Genomic DNA, 16789 nt, shown 5'->3' on the forward strand with positions numbered 1-16789 from the left:
GCCAGAACACAGATATTGCACCAAAATGTACCCGCTAAATACCACGACCCTTCTAACTCTATTATAGCTTATAATCCAACATAGAATATATCTTTATTTAGCTTATATGGGGAAATAAAGGGGGGGGGGGGTGCAAAATGTTACATGGGATGAAGTGTCCTGCTGGGTGGGTGGATGGCTGTGGGGGTTGGGAAGTGAAGTGGGGCGTCCGTCTGGCATTAGGCCAACCGCCATGTTTATGTTTTCGTGTTATATGTTAAAGTCTCGGTGACCGGCGTCAAAAAGTCACAGGCGCGAGGAGGAAAAAAAGGGAAAAACAAAAAAAATTTTTTTTTTTACAAAAAACAGTTTAGATAAAATCAAAGAACCCCCCCCACACACACACGCACACACAGACAGACACCCCACCCCCACCCCCAATGGAACGCAGAGGCAAAAAGGAACAAACAAACATTCGATGCGGGAACGTCTTCACGGGGTTTCTGGCATCTTGGGAGACAAAAAGTGCCAGGACTTGACAGAAGAGCTGATCAGTAGTACTGGGGTTGATGTAGAGGGGGCGGGGCTACTGCAACATGTGTGTGTGTTTGTGGAGCAGTTAGAGGGGCTGCAGGACATTCCTCCCCACTTCCGAGGCGCCACTGGCTCCAAGCCGCTCCACCTCAGACAGCTGCTCGAACACGTCCCTGAGGAGGCCAAGGGCCGGTTAGCAACATGGCTACCATGCAGGTCTATTTCATGAGGGAGAGGAACTCACTTGTGCATGTAGAAGAAGATGTAGCCGCTGCGGTCACGGTCCCTCTGGACGGCTGCTTCCTGCGTGCGGGACACGTCCAGGTCATTGTAGGTCAACCACGACTGCTTCTTCATGTCAAACACGTCGCTGATGTAGTGACCTGCAGGAAGGGGGCAACAGTTAAGTCAGCCAATGAGAGCCCTACAGCGGGGCGGGAAGGAGGTGGGGGTGGCGCTGACCTGAGGAGGAGCTGCTTCCGATGTGACTGACCACGCTGATGAGCCGGAAGGAGTTGGCCAGGTCTCCGCTCTGAGAATGACGAGGGGTTAGTCGTTGCCATGACAACCTAGACTAGTTTCTCACACACACACGCACACACGCCCCCCCCCACCCCACCCACCTCTGCGTTCCTCTTCAGGTTCTCGGCCTCAGCCTCGGTGTACTCCATGTCCAGCACGTCCTCGTTGCCCGAGTCATCGTCAGAGCAGAGCAGCTCAGGGAGGGAGTTGTTGAACTCTGTTGGGAAAGTATGAATACCTTAATAATCATACAAAAAAAATAAAATAATGAAAAACTTCTGATCCTGCTCAAAGTTCCGAGAGATCCCCCAGTTAGCAAGTAGCTAACGGTAAGTTTTGACCGTTGCCGGATTTCTTCGATGCTCTAATTGGCTGCGGGGTTTTACCCGGGCCTGTCAATTACAAGGTTAGCATATAGAGACGTCTAATCGTCCGCACCTACAGGCAATTTGGAGGCTTCAATGAATGGGCTTGAACCCGCTCACTGGCTTGAATCAGCAGACTCACCGGCAACATTAACAAATCAGATAATTCGGATTGGCTCACTGACGCAGGTCAGCAGACTCATAGGTAACGCCATCGACTCTGATGATTCTTAGCAATTTAACAACTAGAACTTCTGAATGTTTTGAAATTATTGGGTTCTGTTCGCTTGCTGTTCTACATTTTGCATTTTAATTGACTTACAATTTGCATTTTGTATTTTTGTTCAGTTTGTTTTTGTTTATTAAACTATTTAAAACATTTAATTATTGCGTCTACATTCTAATTTGCATACTTGGAACTAAAACTTATTTTATTCTTACGAATATAAATTTTACCAACACTTACTCAGGTGAAACGAATCACTACAGTGAGTGACTCGGATTAACCCAAGTCCATAACAATGAATTGAGCTGTTTCCTTTGTACCTTGCAGGCTGAGCTCGGTAGCTCTCTTCAAATCATCATCCTCTCTCATCTCCTGCGCTTCCTGTGAGGTGAAGAGACCATGAAGCCATGAAGGATTTGGACTGAATAGCCGACGCCATGCTTGCAATTCCAATATTAGGCCACAAACGCGCCCCGCATCGATAAAGGGGAACATGGTGACCTTTGAACTTACATGCTCCTGCAGACTCTGGGCCAGCGCCTGCTGCAGCTCCTGCTCCTCCCTCTCCTGGTCCAGGCTGTACTGCTGAACCCAGTCCAGCTCCCCCTGTGGCTGTGGCCCCTCTGGGGTCTGGTTCTCCTTGTTCTCATCCATGGTCAAGTCCAGGGAGTCCAGCACATCTGTGCCGGGCGGACACACAATTCAGTGAGAATTTCCCGCCAGATGTACCAGATCTCACCTTGATACGGTCCCAACCTGCGGGCTGCTTGCTGTCGGCGTCCATCAGCTCGGCATGATATGCCAGATCATTGGCGTCGGTGTCCCCGAAGCCGGTGTCCGGGCTGCTGGTGGCCTCATCCTCCACGGGAGGGGCGGCGGAGAGCCCGGCCTCCTGGCGACTGATCTCCAGCACGGCGTCCAGCATCTCGTCATCGTTTATGCCGCTGAAGTCTGCCGGGTCCATGGCTGTGCCCCGCTGCGGACACATAAACTCGCATCAAAACAGATAGCTCCTGAGCTGGAGGCCCTCCCGGAAACTTCTCCTCACCTCCTCCGGCCGCTCCTCGTCCTCAGGGAGGCAGTTGCTGAGTCGCCGTTTGCGGCACACCTTCCTGGTGGGCTCGTCTTCACAGTCCGAGTCGAGCAGGATGGCGGCGCAGCTCGAGGCGATGGCCTTCCCGCCGATACGCCTTATGTGCGTTTACGAGGCAAAAAGGAATGGGAGAGGTCGTCGGGAATCAAACACCGCACGCCATTTGTATCATAGCATCTAAACGTCCCATTCATGACGCCATCTTACCGGAGCGGTGCTGAGGCATTCATGGACTGCGAGGATTTCAAAGTTCTGGACCTTCATGGGAAACAAAAGGGGTTGTAAATCTCTGCTTCAGACAAAATACTAGTAGACTAAATAATTCCTTTGGGGGTTTTAAGCTATCCTTACAGGGAAGCCTGCGAGCTCCAGCCCAGGCAGACAGGGGGCCGCGTGGAATCCGTGCAGTGGGAGAGCAGGGTCAGGTAGCGGGGGATCACCACCTGCTGGCCCAGCTTGCTGTTCAGTGATAGCTGGGCATTGAAGCTATACCTCTTTAGGTGCAGGATCAGGACTCTGAAGGCAGCAAAGAGGAAGAATTTGGAGTTGTCGAGGATGGCCATGACACACTTAGCTGCTGCACTGATTTATATGTCATAACATTCCCAAGATACAAACAGGAAGTGTATGCTGACTCGCTTTTTGTCTCAGCTAGAACAGCTGAGCACCGATCTGACGCCCTCCAGGCCGGACCTTCTCAGCCTCTCCTGTCCCTCCACTGCTTTAATGCTAGCTCTATACTGTCCGACCAGCGCTCCGGCACAAAAATAGTCCTCGGAATCACTTGAGAACAGGGGTGTTAATTGCCCCCTTCTGCGACAACAGATATTCTTTTCTGTTGTAGCTGTTGGGAGCTTGCCGGAAACGCTGTAAACTCAGGTGATTCGGATGAACCCATTCACGCAAGTGAGTGAACTCACTGTAAACAAAACTGAATCAGATGATTCGGTTGAACTGGTTAGATGACTCGGGACGATGGAATCGACAGTAAAACACAACTGAATCAAGTTGATTTTGATGAACCTGTTCACTGTTAAGAGTCAGCAGCCTCAACGATCAGATGATCGGGGTGAATCAGTTCAATGACTTGGGTCAGTGGAATCATCCAACACACTATTGAATCAAGATCATTTGGAGGAACCACTTCACAAATGAGGTCAGGACACTTATTGGAAACTTATTGGAAACTCAACTGAATCAGAAGATTTGAGTGAATTGGCTCAGCAGAATCAGATGCTGTCAACATCTTTCCCTGCTTGAAATCGCATTATCACAAAATGCTGTTAATCTGGTGCCGGTGAAGAGTAAACACGCCAAACACGTCTTAATTCCATTATTGCTTACTATGACCTTTACTCAGATAAGCTTAAATGCAAAAAATTGTCTTAATCGCCATTTGTTTTCAATGAGGTTAAGTCCAGATTATCGCCGCTGTCATGCTCTGCTCATGCTGATTGCTCTGTAAAATGAAAAGCGCATACTTTCATGATGAGTTACTCCTGTTCCTTCAAGGCGTGATGTTTCGGACCGTATGTGTGTGTGTGTGTGTGTGTGTACCTGGGTAGTTTGCTGAATTTATGTGTGACAGTCGCAGCCTTCCCGTTGCATTTTTCACAAGAATACTCGATTTCCTCCATCTGTAGGAGAAACATGTTGCTGTGACAAGCTGAAACCCTGGGACGGCTGAGTGTGTGTGTGTGTGTATGCCGTTGGTGACGCACCCTGAAGAAGAGGTCTAGGGAGTCCTGGATGGAGCGGAGTGGGAGGGTCTTCTTCCTGCGCGGGAGATCTATGGACAGGTCGTTGAACTGCTCGCGCTTGGTCACCACCTCGCCACATCTGCAACACACAGGAAGTTACTTGGTTTTTGAAATACCTTACTGTTCATACCCGATTCCGGTAAATTCCACCAAGATCTCACCCTTTGCAGATGATGGTGTGCTGCACCTCAAACTCCATGTTGACGGCCACGGGACAAGTATAGACACGGGACGTGTCCGCTTCCTCCCCAGGCTCCGACCTGGCCGCCAGCGGGTGGGTGGTTGCCTCGTGGCCGTTGTCGCACAATGTTAGAGAAGAGGTGGAAGAAGTGGCTTCATGCGTCAAGCTCCTGTTGATTTTCTCCACATCTTCCTTCAGCTGATCAAGGCACTGGCTCAGGAACTCGTGGGCATCCTTAGAAACGTGCAATGTGATTTGAGTACTACACCCGAAGAGTCTCTCGACTTTTCTCCCCATCAACGGGCACCTTACGTTCTGCATGTTCCCGGAGAATCGCTCTGCGGTGGAAGAGATGGCACTCTTTACTTTCCTCAGAAGGTCTTTCTTAGTCTCTGGGCAGCCAACGTCCTTCTTGGCCATGAGGTGAGCAAAACGCCTGGAAGACGACAAATTGGAAATTGAATAAAGCATTTTTTGGGATCTCAACGTACACAAAATGTGTGCACAGGATACCTGAGCAATGCGTTGATGGGCACCTTCTTCCAGGGAATGTTCTGCCTCAGCATGTCGCTGGAGAAGGAGGGGAGACTGAAGAGCGACTGCAAGATGGCATTCATGTAGCAAGTGTTGCCCAGGTTGGAAAATCTGGGACGTGCAAGAGGAGAGAGTGACAATGAGTGCCTGTCTTCCTCAACACACGCACGCACGCACGCACGCACGCACGCACGCACGCACGCACGCACGCACCGTCCCTGCTAATTCAAGAAACGAGCATTTGCATTAAATGTCTCAAAAATGATCTGGAAATGCAGCGGGAGCTATGAAGCATCTGTTACTGAAAAGTTCTAAGAAGTGTCCAGCACGATTTTGGCTCCACGAAGTAGCCTCCTCAACATGAACCTTTTAATTCTGTGTTCCAGTAGGCAGTGAGGGACAACAATCGGGGCCTGTGTGATGTTCACCTTAAGCTCCAAGCTCAAAAATAAACCACTGAAGAAGAAGAGGTGGAAGCTGGAATAATAACCATGGAATATGAGATGGGTTGGAGTGTTTTTATCTTCGCCCTGCACTGCTTCACTGTGTGAAGAACATCATTAGCCGTTAGCTAACTCAACACTGGCTAAAATGTTGATGCTCTTAGTCCGCAAGAAGTATCTGGTATAGGTGTGGCTTATGAGTTCAACCAATCACCAAGCAGCTACATCACGAGTAGTTCCATGACCTCTAACAGACCCTGCCTCGGAGTAGGAGCTGAATTGGTGCCAGGACCTGAAGCTCTCAGCTTCTTAAGCTGTACAAATGCACCAGGAAACTCTCAAGTTCCTGGAAGGGCTCAGGCAGCTACAAATAGCAACTCCGGCGCAAAAGTGGTTAATATCTCTGGAACCTCAGATTGTTATTACTTCCATCTCTTATTTTGCTAAACATGACACAAACAAGCTGCCCGGCAGAATATAGCGCCCCCGGGTGGCGGATGCTTACCCCTGCAGCGGAGGCTGAGGCTGGGCCAGTGCAGAGGGCCTCTGTTTGTTCCAGCCTCCGTAGTCCAGGGAGGGGCGCACCTTCTTCGAGGGCGTAGAGTGGTTGGGCAGGAGCAGGCTCCTCTTCGCCGTGGTTGTCTGCGATGCGCTGGACGGCCTGTCGGGTGTGAACAGGTCATCTCAACTTTTCAGAGACGGGTATGAGGGTGTGTGTGTGTGTGTGTGTGTGTGTGTGTGTGTGTGTGAGAGAGAGTGAGAGAGGCCCACCTTTCCAGGAAGGAGTGGCTCTGGGTGTAGTCTTTTGTAACGGACCGGCTGCCATAGAAAGACGACGGCTGGAGGGGGGTCGAGCCGAGGGGAGCTGAGAGTAAAGTCCAGAGGGACAAGGAAGTCTGAGGAGGACGATTGAGAACTCCACAATGACAAGAAGCCCAGAATCTATAAGATAATCTCCCAATAAGAACATCGGGGAAAAAAATGGGAGTGTAGAATGTGTTTTGGTGACGAGAGATGTTCGGGACCGGCTTCCGTTAGCCAACATCAGGGAACAAGACAGTTTGAAAAGACGAGAATCCACGACGGGCGGTAGGAGACCGCTGCCCAAGCAAAGGAACCTACCTGAGCTCCTGTTCTCTTCCGCCTGCTTCAGCTTGTCTTTGCAGCCCAGCAGAAACTTCCGAGACGGGTCCGAGGTTGCCTTGTTGTTGCTAACAAAAAATAAAATAAAAACGGTGTGTTACACGACCACGTAGACGGCCTCCTAAGATGATTGGCTTGGCACTGCTGTCACCTCGATGAGTCATTCTCCTTGGGGTAGTCCTCAGTCAGGTCACTCTCGGAGGCCAGGAGCCGCTTCCTCTTCTCGCTCCTGGAATTCAACGACAAGGCATAATTGATCATTTAAATTGGGGAGGTGGGGGGTGGGGGGTGGAACATGTTCTAGCAACAACAAGTCTGGTCTAGAGACACTGAGGAGAGGGCAGGAGGCAGCAGACATTGAGTATGAGAAGGAAAGAGAGGATGTTCTGGAGATAAAGTCAGACTGAGATGGTTTGGACATTGATAGAGGAAAGAAGGTGAATAAAGAAGGTAGGTAGAAGGATGCAAAGGTTGGAGGAGAACTAGAGGAAGACCAGAGAGGAGGTTTATTGATGGAGGAATGGAGGATAGGATGTTACTTGCTGCAAGGAAAGAGGCTTAGGTGGAGAGAGACTGGCTGTGGTGACCTCTGAAGGGAGAAGCCCAAAGGAGAAGTAGGTCTCACAACAGCAACACATCAGCTAATAGCTAGTTCCACTTTGTCACTAAAATTTAAGGATGTCTGATATCCACTATTCTACAATGAATCCAAACGGGCGCCAAGAGAACCTGATTTGAAAGCTCTACCCACCTGTTCTCAGAGAGTCCGGAGCGCGTGGGGGTGGACGATGCTCGGCTCGGACTGCCCAGGGGCTTCCGTGGCGTGGTGTCCTCCCGCCCCTCAGTGCTCTGCCGCCGTGGCGTGGTCTGGAAGATGTTCTGAGGCAGCAGATGTTCAAGTGGAGAGTCAAAACGAGGAGAAACCTTAGGTAATGTTTGGGGGGGGGGGGGTCACTCACCTGTCTCTCCCCAGAAGGGCTGGTCTCGCTCTTCACCGAGCGGCTGCTGAGTATGCTGAAGTTGGCGCTGCCATGGGACGATTTCAAGACAGCTGCAGGGGGAGCAGACATGAGCAAATCACTGTTTTGACTAAACAGCGACGCCGCTAATCTGCTTGGACTCAACACACAGTTGGTAAGGCTGCTAATGGATTTATTCATCGTAATATGAAACAATCATTGCCCGGGGGGACAAATTGAAACCAATTGCAACGAACCACAAGCGGAGAAGCTAGCATCAATGAGACAAAGAAGTCTGAAGGCGAAATTTTCCAAGAAGTATCCAGGTCTAATGTGGTTCCAGGAATTAGCCTCCTAGTTTTGTATTCTCACAGTCACAGGAAACCTGTCTGTGGCGTGGCAGGGCAGAAGAACTTGGACTTCCTTGCTACTTCTGTCCATTTTATCGCAATAAAACAGCTGACCAGTGACTGTGATACGTTTTTAAAAAATGCATTCTGTATTCCGCAAGAAGTATCTCATAATGGGGGTCGCTTATGAGGTCTGCCAATACCCTATGTGAAATTAGTTCCTATGAAACCGAAAAACAATCCACCTCGGAGTAGAAGCTAAGATGGCTCTCGGAGCTGATGTTCTACTTTCTGGAAAGGTTCTAGGAGCTGCAAGAACTTCCTACATCCTGAAAGCGGCTATAGTTCGAGAAATCCAAATTGAAGAACCAAAGCATAGTTACTTGTCTTCCCCTGCTTCAGCTTGTCCAGGTATTCTTTAGTCTTCTGGAGCAGCGAGAGAGGCATCTTGTCCAGGGTTATGACGCTGTTGTCTTTCAATGTCACGATGATCCGGGGTGGGTTCTGGTTGACGTTCTTCACATTTTGGTTCAGCTAAAAGTGCAGGCGACGCCAAAAACAAGTTATTTAACAACCGTTCATTTGTTTCTCCTCTGAATTTCCAGAGCCAAAACGCCAAGCTAGACTTCGACAACTCACTTCATGATCGTGTACAAACTACTTCACAATTTTGCTGCGCCAGGGGGCCCAATGTGTACGTTGTAGGAGCTGAGACATTAATAATGCTAAACTGCATGAACACGCTAACTGAGAGAAATCTTTGGTGAAGGCGTGCTTGTTTTTGAACTACCAAAGCTCTTATACATGTCACAAAACATCTGCTTCTAAGCAGCAGAACAGCAGAGAAAATGTACCACTGAAGCAGTGTAATGCAAGGTGTGGAAGATCCGATATCAAGGTAAAGCAGGGTTGAGAGCAACTCTGCACGCATGGTCAACCCGAACCGTACCTGGAAGGTCTTGGAAGCTCCGCCGCAGCTGAACCTCAGGCAGAGGTTCACTTTGTTGTCCTTCTCTAGGATCTCGAAGGTTCCTTCTTTCCATCTCGTGGTGCCCAAGTCCAGGCTGGTGAGGCGAATCTTCACAGCGCTGCCACTGGAGAGTTTCGGCACTTTAGTGGCCATGGCTTGCAATCCAGTTAGTGCACTTTTGGGGGACACCGGGATGTGTCGATCAAACCCCGCTGATGAGGAAAAACAAAGGGGGAGGGCATTTAAATTAGGTGTGTTGGTAAGAGGATGAAGGTTGCACCTGCTGACCACCTCCATCACGGCCACTGCAATCAAATGTCCCCAAAAGCCTTTAAAAATACCCAGCTGAATTCACTCACTCATAAAAAGTTCATTCTGGGTCTATGGAGGAGGGAGTTAGCACCACCACAAGCCGGGAACATCACAGGCTTGGAAGCTGGATCTTTTCCGAGATTTATTTTGATTTCACAGCTTTGACAGCACTCATAAACCTTGACAAACACCCCGGTCTAGAACTATGCATTGAAAACATCAATATTAATCGTTATGTAAACTACATGTATGAAAGAAATTGCTAATGTACTGAAGTTGCCGTTCGACACAACAAAACTTCCGACTCGAAATGATGTAAAGCGAAACCTAGCACGTATTAGCACAAACACACATCAAAGGTCCATTTATAGCTCATTCATAAACCCGATGTTGTGAAATAAAACGACAAAAAGTGCGTGTTTCTTTTTTCATAAAGTGCAAAAAGTCGCACTAGTTGAGTTAGCCTGCTAGCGGTGCTCGTGTAGCGTTGGTTTGTATTAGCTATCAAAACTAGCCCAATTGCCACGGTGTACCGCGCTAGCAAAGACGAAACACACTGCGAACTAGAAGTCATTACAGCTACACCCGAGTAGCTAACAGCTAAGCTAATAAACATGAACGGGCGGACACATGAGCGACGTCGGGGGAGTTAAGCGGTGTTTTCGCTTGAGCGGCGGTGTGTGTGATGCGGGTAATGTCGTCTTCACCTACAGACGCTGAATGGTGATGGAGGCCGACATTAGCAGCTCGGCTAAAGAGCTAAGGCGAGCTAGCTAAATGGCTAATTTGCCTGATTGTAATTTCGGAGGGGGTTGATGGGTTGAAACCGGTGGCATCGCTCGGTCGGGGCTTCTTACCTGCGGTCGATGCGCGGTCGTCTCGGAACTTTTTTTTAAATACACAGCGGCGCTTCCGTGAGTCCTGCGAGGGCCGAAAGTTTGTTTCGCCGGCATTCACCTGCTCCCCGTGTGTGTGTATGTATGTATGTGTGTGTGTTGTTGACAGTGAAGCCGCACACGGACGCCTCACCAGCGCTACGCGATGATGGCGGGAATATGAAAATTCACCACGGAAATGGTAAGCGGGAGCGCGTCCCAACTACTTCTCGCGAGACTTGGGGGTAATTTGCAGTCTAGCAGTCGTAGCATCGACGCTGGATCATGATATGATCGGTTATACTGAGTTTTTACTTGTTTAGGGCGCCTAAACGTGCACGCATGAGAATAATAACGGTTTATAACCCTTTTAGATTAATGACGGTTTGTTGTTTTGTTACGCTGATGACACGCACGCGCTGGGTCCGTCAAGTCATTATCCGCTAGCTAGCGCTAGCTGCCGCTAACCTTGCGTTAGCTACGGAAACTTTGACTCGTTGCAGCCGAATAACATACGCTTCATAGAATTTGCGGGGTGAAACTGTAGTTTTCACAAAGGACGTCGGAGGATGCTGGCCACGGGAGCAGTGAGTATCCGATTTCAGCCCCTTCGTTCCCTTTTAAAATTCCTCTAGCCCCTTTTGTTTCCCTTCAATTGGCATCAAAGTTACCCAACCGTCATACAGACACCCCATGTTGCATTGGTCTCCATCGTTAGGGCGTCCGGACACAGTTGTTTACATCCAGTCCAGACTTGATATACTATTTCAACCATCTAATCGTATTTTACTAAAGACAAGCATGTCATACGTTTAAAAATTGGCGTTGTGTTTATTGCTCAGTGGTTGGTAGAAGTCCAAAAATCTTACCTAGTGTTTTTCCCATGTTACAAGTGCCAATTACCATGATAAAAATCATAGGGGACAGTGGACCATAACACTTTTAAAGGCTCATTTGGAATGACAGAATGATGATCTGTATTGAGAGCAGATAGAGGGGAATCTAGGGAGGCGGAGGTTTTGGCCTGAAAAGGAGAGGGATGAAGGTTAGCCCTGGCAAGATCGAATACATGTGTTTTTGAGAGGAACCCGAGAGGAACTCAGGATGAATGGTGAGGATACAGGGAGTGGAGCTAAAGAAGGTGGAGGATTTTCAGTACTTAGGTTTAGCAGTTGAGAACAACAGAAAGCAGAGAAGAGGTGATGAAACATGTGCAACCAGGATGGATTGGTGGATAAACTGAGGAGGGAGAGTTGGCGGTGCTTAGGTTCCTGAAGGAAAGGAAGAAGATCAGTATGAATCAATGTTTAGTGCCACAGACTCTAACAGCTGTTATTTACTCTTTTGTTGTTAACTATAATTGTCAGAGTGAATTATTGTTATTGAATCATGCTTTTTTTATTCTCTGCACCGCTTGTGATACAAGTGTGGGGAGCCAATATTGCTGTCTGATTTTGACTCTCCTGACACTTTTTTATTCTTTGATTAAATGATACCCCCTCACGTGATGACCCCTGCCTACCTCACAGGCCGTAACAAACGTCACAGCCCTGGCCCAGGTGGACCGGGAGAAGATTTACCAATGGATCAACGAGCTATCCAGCCCCGAGACCAGAGAAAACGCCTTGCTGGAGCTCAGCAAGAAGCGCGAGTCAGTGCCAGATCTGGCCCCCATGCTGTGGCACTCCTGTGGCACCATTGCCGCCCTCCTGCAGGTGCGCCGCTTTGCCCCGACCCATGTTGAATGGACCGTTGCGTTTTTGCTCACGCTGCTCTCGATATTCTTCTTTTCAGGAAATTGTCAACATCTACCCATCTATAAACCCGCCCACACTCACCGCACACCAGTCTAACAGAGTGTGTAACGCCCTGGCACTGCTGCAGTGTGTCGCCTCACACCCAGAGACACGGTAAGTGCCCCCACTCCTCCACCTATGAAGGGTTAAATGATGAAGCTGTTCCACTTGTTCTGAGAGAAACAAGTAATCCATCTGTTACTATTTTGTCGGGGTGGAACAATAGCACAACAACAATCAGGGGAGAGTACACATGTTGTTTTGGAACATCATGTGTTTAGGACACATCGTGGTGAAACCTTCATGCCACACACACACACACACATTTTGTAGATAAATTCTTTCAACGTTTTTATTATTGCAGAATTGCTGCCCACCTTTGTTGTGACTTGTATTAACATGATGTGCCCATAGCATTTATTTTATTTTTCTTCACATCCAAACACTCCGCAGTCAGGATGGGTGTGGAATGACTTTTGGACATGTTTCAAGTAACTGTGGCAACGTTAGGTCTCCAAACTGACATGCACAGAGGACCACAAGGAGTGGGTTTGAAAATCAGTGAATTTGTGGATTGAAAGTCAGCTGTGTTTTGTTTTCCTCCTCCAGGTCGGCATTTCTTGCTGCTCACATCCCCCTCTTCCTGTACCCGTTCCTGCACACCGTGAGCAAAACGCGGCCGTTCGAGTACCTGCGGCTGACCAGCCTCGGGGTCATCGGTGAGTAAACCCTCCTGGCTGTGTTCCCTTGCCCTCGTCTTTACCCTCCACTGTGGAAACGTCGCTCTCAGAGCTGTTGTATTTTTTCCTGTCCGCGCCACAGGCGCCTTGGTCAAAACAGACGAGCAGGAAGTGATCAACTTCCTCCTCACCACCGAAATCATCCCGCTGTGTCTCCGCATCATGGAATCCGGGAGCGAGCTTTCCAAGACGGTACGTGACCACTGAGTCGAGGAGGGTTCCAGAAAATCTTCTCATTATTACTGCTGTCTAATTCTTCTTAGCTTTTTTATTTATTTATTTATTTATTTTTATTTAACCTTTGCTTTGTCATTATAACACCCCTATATCACACCTCCCTTCTGATCCACAGGTTGCAACTTTCATACTTCAGAAGATCCTTCTGGACGACACAGGGTTGGCTTACATCTGCCAGACGTACGAGCGTTTCTCCCACGTTGCCATGATCCTCGTGAGTCAGTCTTTTCTTTCTTTTTTTCCGTTCTCTTAACTGACATGCAATTTTTTTGGACATTTCAGCAAGGCAGCAACAAATGACTATTTCACCAGTGATCATTGAAAAAAGACTGGCATTTATTTATTTATTGCAGCAATAAAAATACATTTTCTCTCCTTTTAATAAGAAAATTGGGTGCACAAAGATCAAATCATAATTAAAATAAACATTTGTTGACTGGGTCACACAGAGGGATGTTCCCAGACTTTGATATGTTTTAAAGTTGGCCCCTCATCAGCCACCTCAATGCCTCTACCTGTACATCCACGTCTGTTTACCGGTTAGAGCTGCGCAGCTCCTGAATAACCCTGGTTAACGATTCAAATCTTTGTACTGAGTCACAAGTCCTGTGATCCACTGCTGCGAAGTGCACAAGGCGATAAAGTGGCCTCAACAAAAACACAACATATTCAGATGATTTGTATGGATGGGTTAGCTGACTCGAATAGTCAGCGGATTCACTGGAGACACTGCTGAAACAGATGATTCTTTTGAATCAGTTCACTAACTCGAGTCAGTGGACTCAACAGAAACACTACTAAATCAGTTGATTTTTCTGAAATCAACGGTTCATTGACTCAAATTTGACGAGAAACATTACTAGATCAGGTGATTCCTATTTATTAAACAAATAGAACTTTTGCACATTTTCTTAACGGTTCTGTTTTGTTGCTGTTCTACATTTTACACTTTTAATTTTGGTTCACCTTTAATTGATTTGCATGTTTTGGATTTTTGTTTTGCATATTTGTGTCAGAGCTGTTTATTTATTTGGCAAGTGTAATTTTAAAATAAACCCCTATAAATTAACAATGTGTACATGGATTCATAGCATGGGTGTTGCCAAGAACACTGGCTCAACTGAACCGGATCTGTCTTGTGAGTGACTCAGATTATGTAGTTTGCCACCACTGTTAATGTGCCGTCAGCGCATTGGGGGGAAAAAGCGAGACATTTCTCTCTGACCTACTTTCAATTGGCTGTCAACTGGTCATGGCAGCCCTACTTTTCAGTTATAACTTTGAAATGCATTCCTCTCTTCTGTGTGATTCTTATCATTTTTGACATATTTTCAGGCCGGCTCTGGATAATTTTGGATTCCACTGTTTACCGATGGCCCGGCACTGAATAGTAGATCGCGACCTTCATGTCGTCTTTTTTTTTTCCCCCATCCACAGGGGAAGATGGTACTGCAGCTGTCGAAGGAGCCCTCGGCCCGCCTGCTGAAGCACGTCGTCCGCTGCTACCTCCGCCTCTCAGATAACCTCAGGTACCCCCCCCCCCATACAAAAATCCACCTGTGTCGCCTGACTTTTGAGATGCTCGACAAAGATACGGGGCAGGCAGTGACGTGTGATCGCCGTTCATCGCCACAAGCTGGCGCCAGAAGCATGAGCAACCGCGAGAGCTGGCTTTGAGGGCATCTTGTCCTAGGGATGTGTGGGAGGGGTTAACTTTTATTTGAAATAAATAAAATCCGCAGCATGACGTGTGAATGCTGCATGTCTGTGATGTATAAATGGGAAGGTGAGCGGTTTGTCTCTTTACGTAGCCCCAGGATCAATCCATGGTGAACCCCCGCCTTTTGCCCAATGACAGCTGGGATGGGCTTCAACACCCCCCCCCCCCATGAACCCGTGCAGAATGAGCAGTTTAGATGATGAATGAATGAATAAAATCCGAAGACCAATAACGTAGAACTTTGTCAATCCAAGGCAGCTCTTCTCCAAGAGTCTCCAGGTAGTACTGTGTTGTTTCCCCATCAGCTGTTCCCAAAATGACCCCGTCCCCCTTACTCCAGCTGAGCTAGGCTACCCAGTTGGGTGTTAAGCTGTGGCAGATGTAAACCCAAACCATAGGCTTCAGAAGGACCAGTCTGAAGGTTGTAATGGAGGTAAAAGTAGGCGTTCTGTTGCTAACGTGAAGTTTCCTCCTCGCTCCCTCAGGGCACGGGAGGCGCTGCGCCAGTGTCTCCCTGACCAGCTGAAGGACAGCACCTTTGCCCAGGTGCTGAAGGACGACACCACCACCAAGCGCTGGCTGGCTCAGCTGGTGAAGAACCTGCAGGAGGGCCAGGTGACCGACGCCCGGGGGATCCCGTTGGCGCCGCAGTGACTGGCGGCGGGCGCCGTAGGGGGGCGGAGCCATCCGCGATCCCACGGCGACGGACCCCTCGCTCTCTAGGTTCTTTTTTTCGTACTCCCACCAAACGCGGTGCTAAGACTGTCCGCATAGAGAAGGGCTTCATAGCTGTTCGTACGTCTGCGTTTCACTCCTCTGCTGTTTGACTACACCCCCAATCTCGGATGCTCCGCCCCCCCCCCCAGAGACCCCGCCCCCTCCTGTTCGCATCAGGGACAAAGATTCACATGGAGGACGACCTGCAGCAGGACAGGACTGGATAAAATACTCTCAACATCCATTAGAGAGGAACGAGTATTCCATAGTACTAGTTTTTTGGCGAATCAGCTGATACTCTCTTTGGTACTTTGAATAAATCAGATCTACAAGCGCCTTATAATGTAAGATATCCCAGTTGCTTCTATGGATAAGATGTAGTTCTGACCCATTTCATTCCCACGCTGTTGCCCCCGGCATTGTTGGGAAAATCTGGGTCCAATGAAAAGATAAGGTTCTTTCTACAGGAGAACTTCTAACAAACTCCTATTTTTGTGAATCTTCTGTATGAACCTCACCCCACCGCCCCCCATTTCCATTTGTAACGCTCGGCAACTGTTTCAATCCAACTATGGGATATCAGCCGGTGTTACATGTGCTTTTTTTTTTCTTTCCTCCTGTCGGTTGTTCGCCGTTTTTCGAGCTCCGTTGTTTCGAGCTCCGTTGTTTCGGAGAATTGTGTGAAACAATATATTTTACCGTTGAATAATAAAGACCACCGTAATGACAACTGACGGACGTCATGCAAACTTTTTGGACCACAGCAGGTTTGGACCACAGCTCTTCGAGATGATCGGGCAGGACTTCTGCCTTGACCAGCCAGGTTTAGACACAGACCGATGGGTGCTCTCATACTGATATCACTAGTAGCGCCAACAGCTGACATGACACAGTGATAGCTTTAATATTCATTTAAAAAAGGAATATAAATGGTGGACACCGCAGCTCCTCAGGAACCTGCAAGATGGGAGAAGATAGGAGGTTGCCGTCATTCATTGTTGATGAGTGCAGAACAAGAGAGGTGTATTATGGGATGTCCCTCAGCAGAGTGTGCCTACAACAGCTAGGGGTTAGCCTAGCACTAGTTGTAAACAAATAAAGGTTTTTGAGGCGATTCTTAAACAAATGGTATTCACCTCCAGGGATAGAGATGGAAAGATGGTTTTACAGTGGAGGAGCTCTGTGTGAATGAACCACTCATTAGATAAACACATTTACTACACTGTAATTACCATTTGGTTGCGCTAATGGCCCTTTTCGGTTAATGCATTGAAATGGTCATTTGTAGTCATTTATGTAAAAACGATGGTATGTTATGGGCAGATCAAGTGAA

The 16789-nt window shown here is 48.2% G+C and overlaps 2 protein-coding genes across 3 annotated transcripts; one reads left to right on the forward strand and one right to left on the reverse strand.

Annotated features, from left to right (window-relative positions):
* Window positions 1-64: 64 nt before the first annotated feature.
* Window positions 65-10422, reverse strand: usp37 (ubiquitin specific peptidase 37). The gene is made up of 24 exons (XM_086145365.1): window positions 10229-10422; window positions 9039-9271; window positions 8473-8623; window positions 7740-7831; window positions 7532-7659; window positions 6932-7009; window positions 6760-6848; window positions 6409-6502; window positions 6143-6298; window positions 5174-5305; window positions 4973-5096; window positions 4641-4894; window positions 4441-4558; window positions 4277-4356; window positions 3071-3235; window positions 2927-2977; window positions 2675-2816; window positions 2383-2602; window positions 2140-2306; window positions 1947-2007; window positions 1137-1252; window positions 976-1045; window positions 758-896; window positions 65-686 (listed from the first exon to the last, which is right to left on the reverse strand). Exons 2-24 carry the CDS (start codon window positions 9210-9212, stop codon window positions 599-601), a joined length of 2889 nt encoding a protein of 962 aa, XP_086001491.1. The 5' UTR covers window positions 9213-9271; window positions 10229-10422; the 3' UTR covers window positions 65-598.
* Window positions 10004-16186, forward strand: cnot9 (CCR4-NOT transcription complex subunit 9). 2 transcript variants are annotated; one of them, XM_086145368.1, is made up of 9 exons: window positions 10004-10062; window positions 10377-10448; window positions 11776-11961; window positions 12041-12156; window positions 12652-12761; window positions 12865-12974; window positions 13135-13233; window positions 14457-14548; window positions 15225-16186. In XM_086145368.1, the coding sequence occupies exons 2-9, from the start codon at window positions 10446-10448 to the stop codon at window positions 15391-15393; spliced, it is 885 nt and encodes a 294-aa protein (XP_086001494.1). In that variant the 5' UTR covers window positions 10004-10062; window positions 10377-10445; the 3' UTR covers window positions 15394-16186. The 2 variants fall into 2 exon arrangements, with proteins under 2 accessions (XP_086001494.1, XP_086001493.1); XM_086145367.1 differs by lacking the exons at window positions 10004-10062; window positions 10377-10448 and adding an exon at window positions 10469-10833.
* Window positions 16187-16789: the final 603 nt, after the last annotated feature.

Source organism: Fistularia commersonii, chromosome 4, assembly GCF_037954325.1.
Source record: "Fistularia commersonii isolate RoL2024-O1a breed Wild chromosome 4, RoL_Fcom_v1.0, whole genome shotgun sequence".
Classification (NCBI taxonomy): Eukaryota; Metazoa; Chordata; class Actinopteri; order Syngnathiformes; family Fistulariidae; genus Fistularia; species Fistularia commersonii.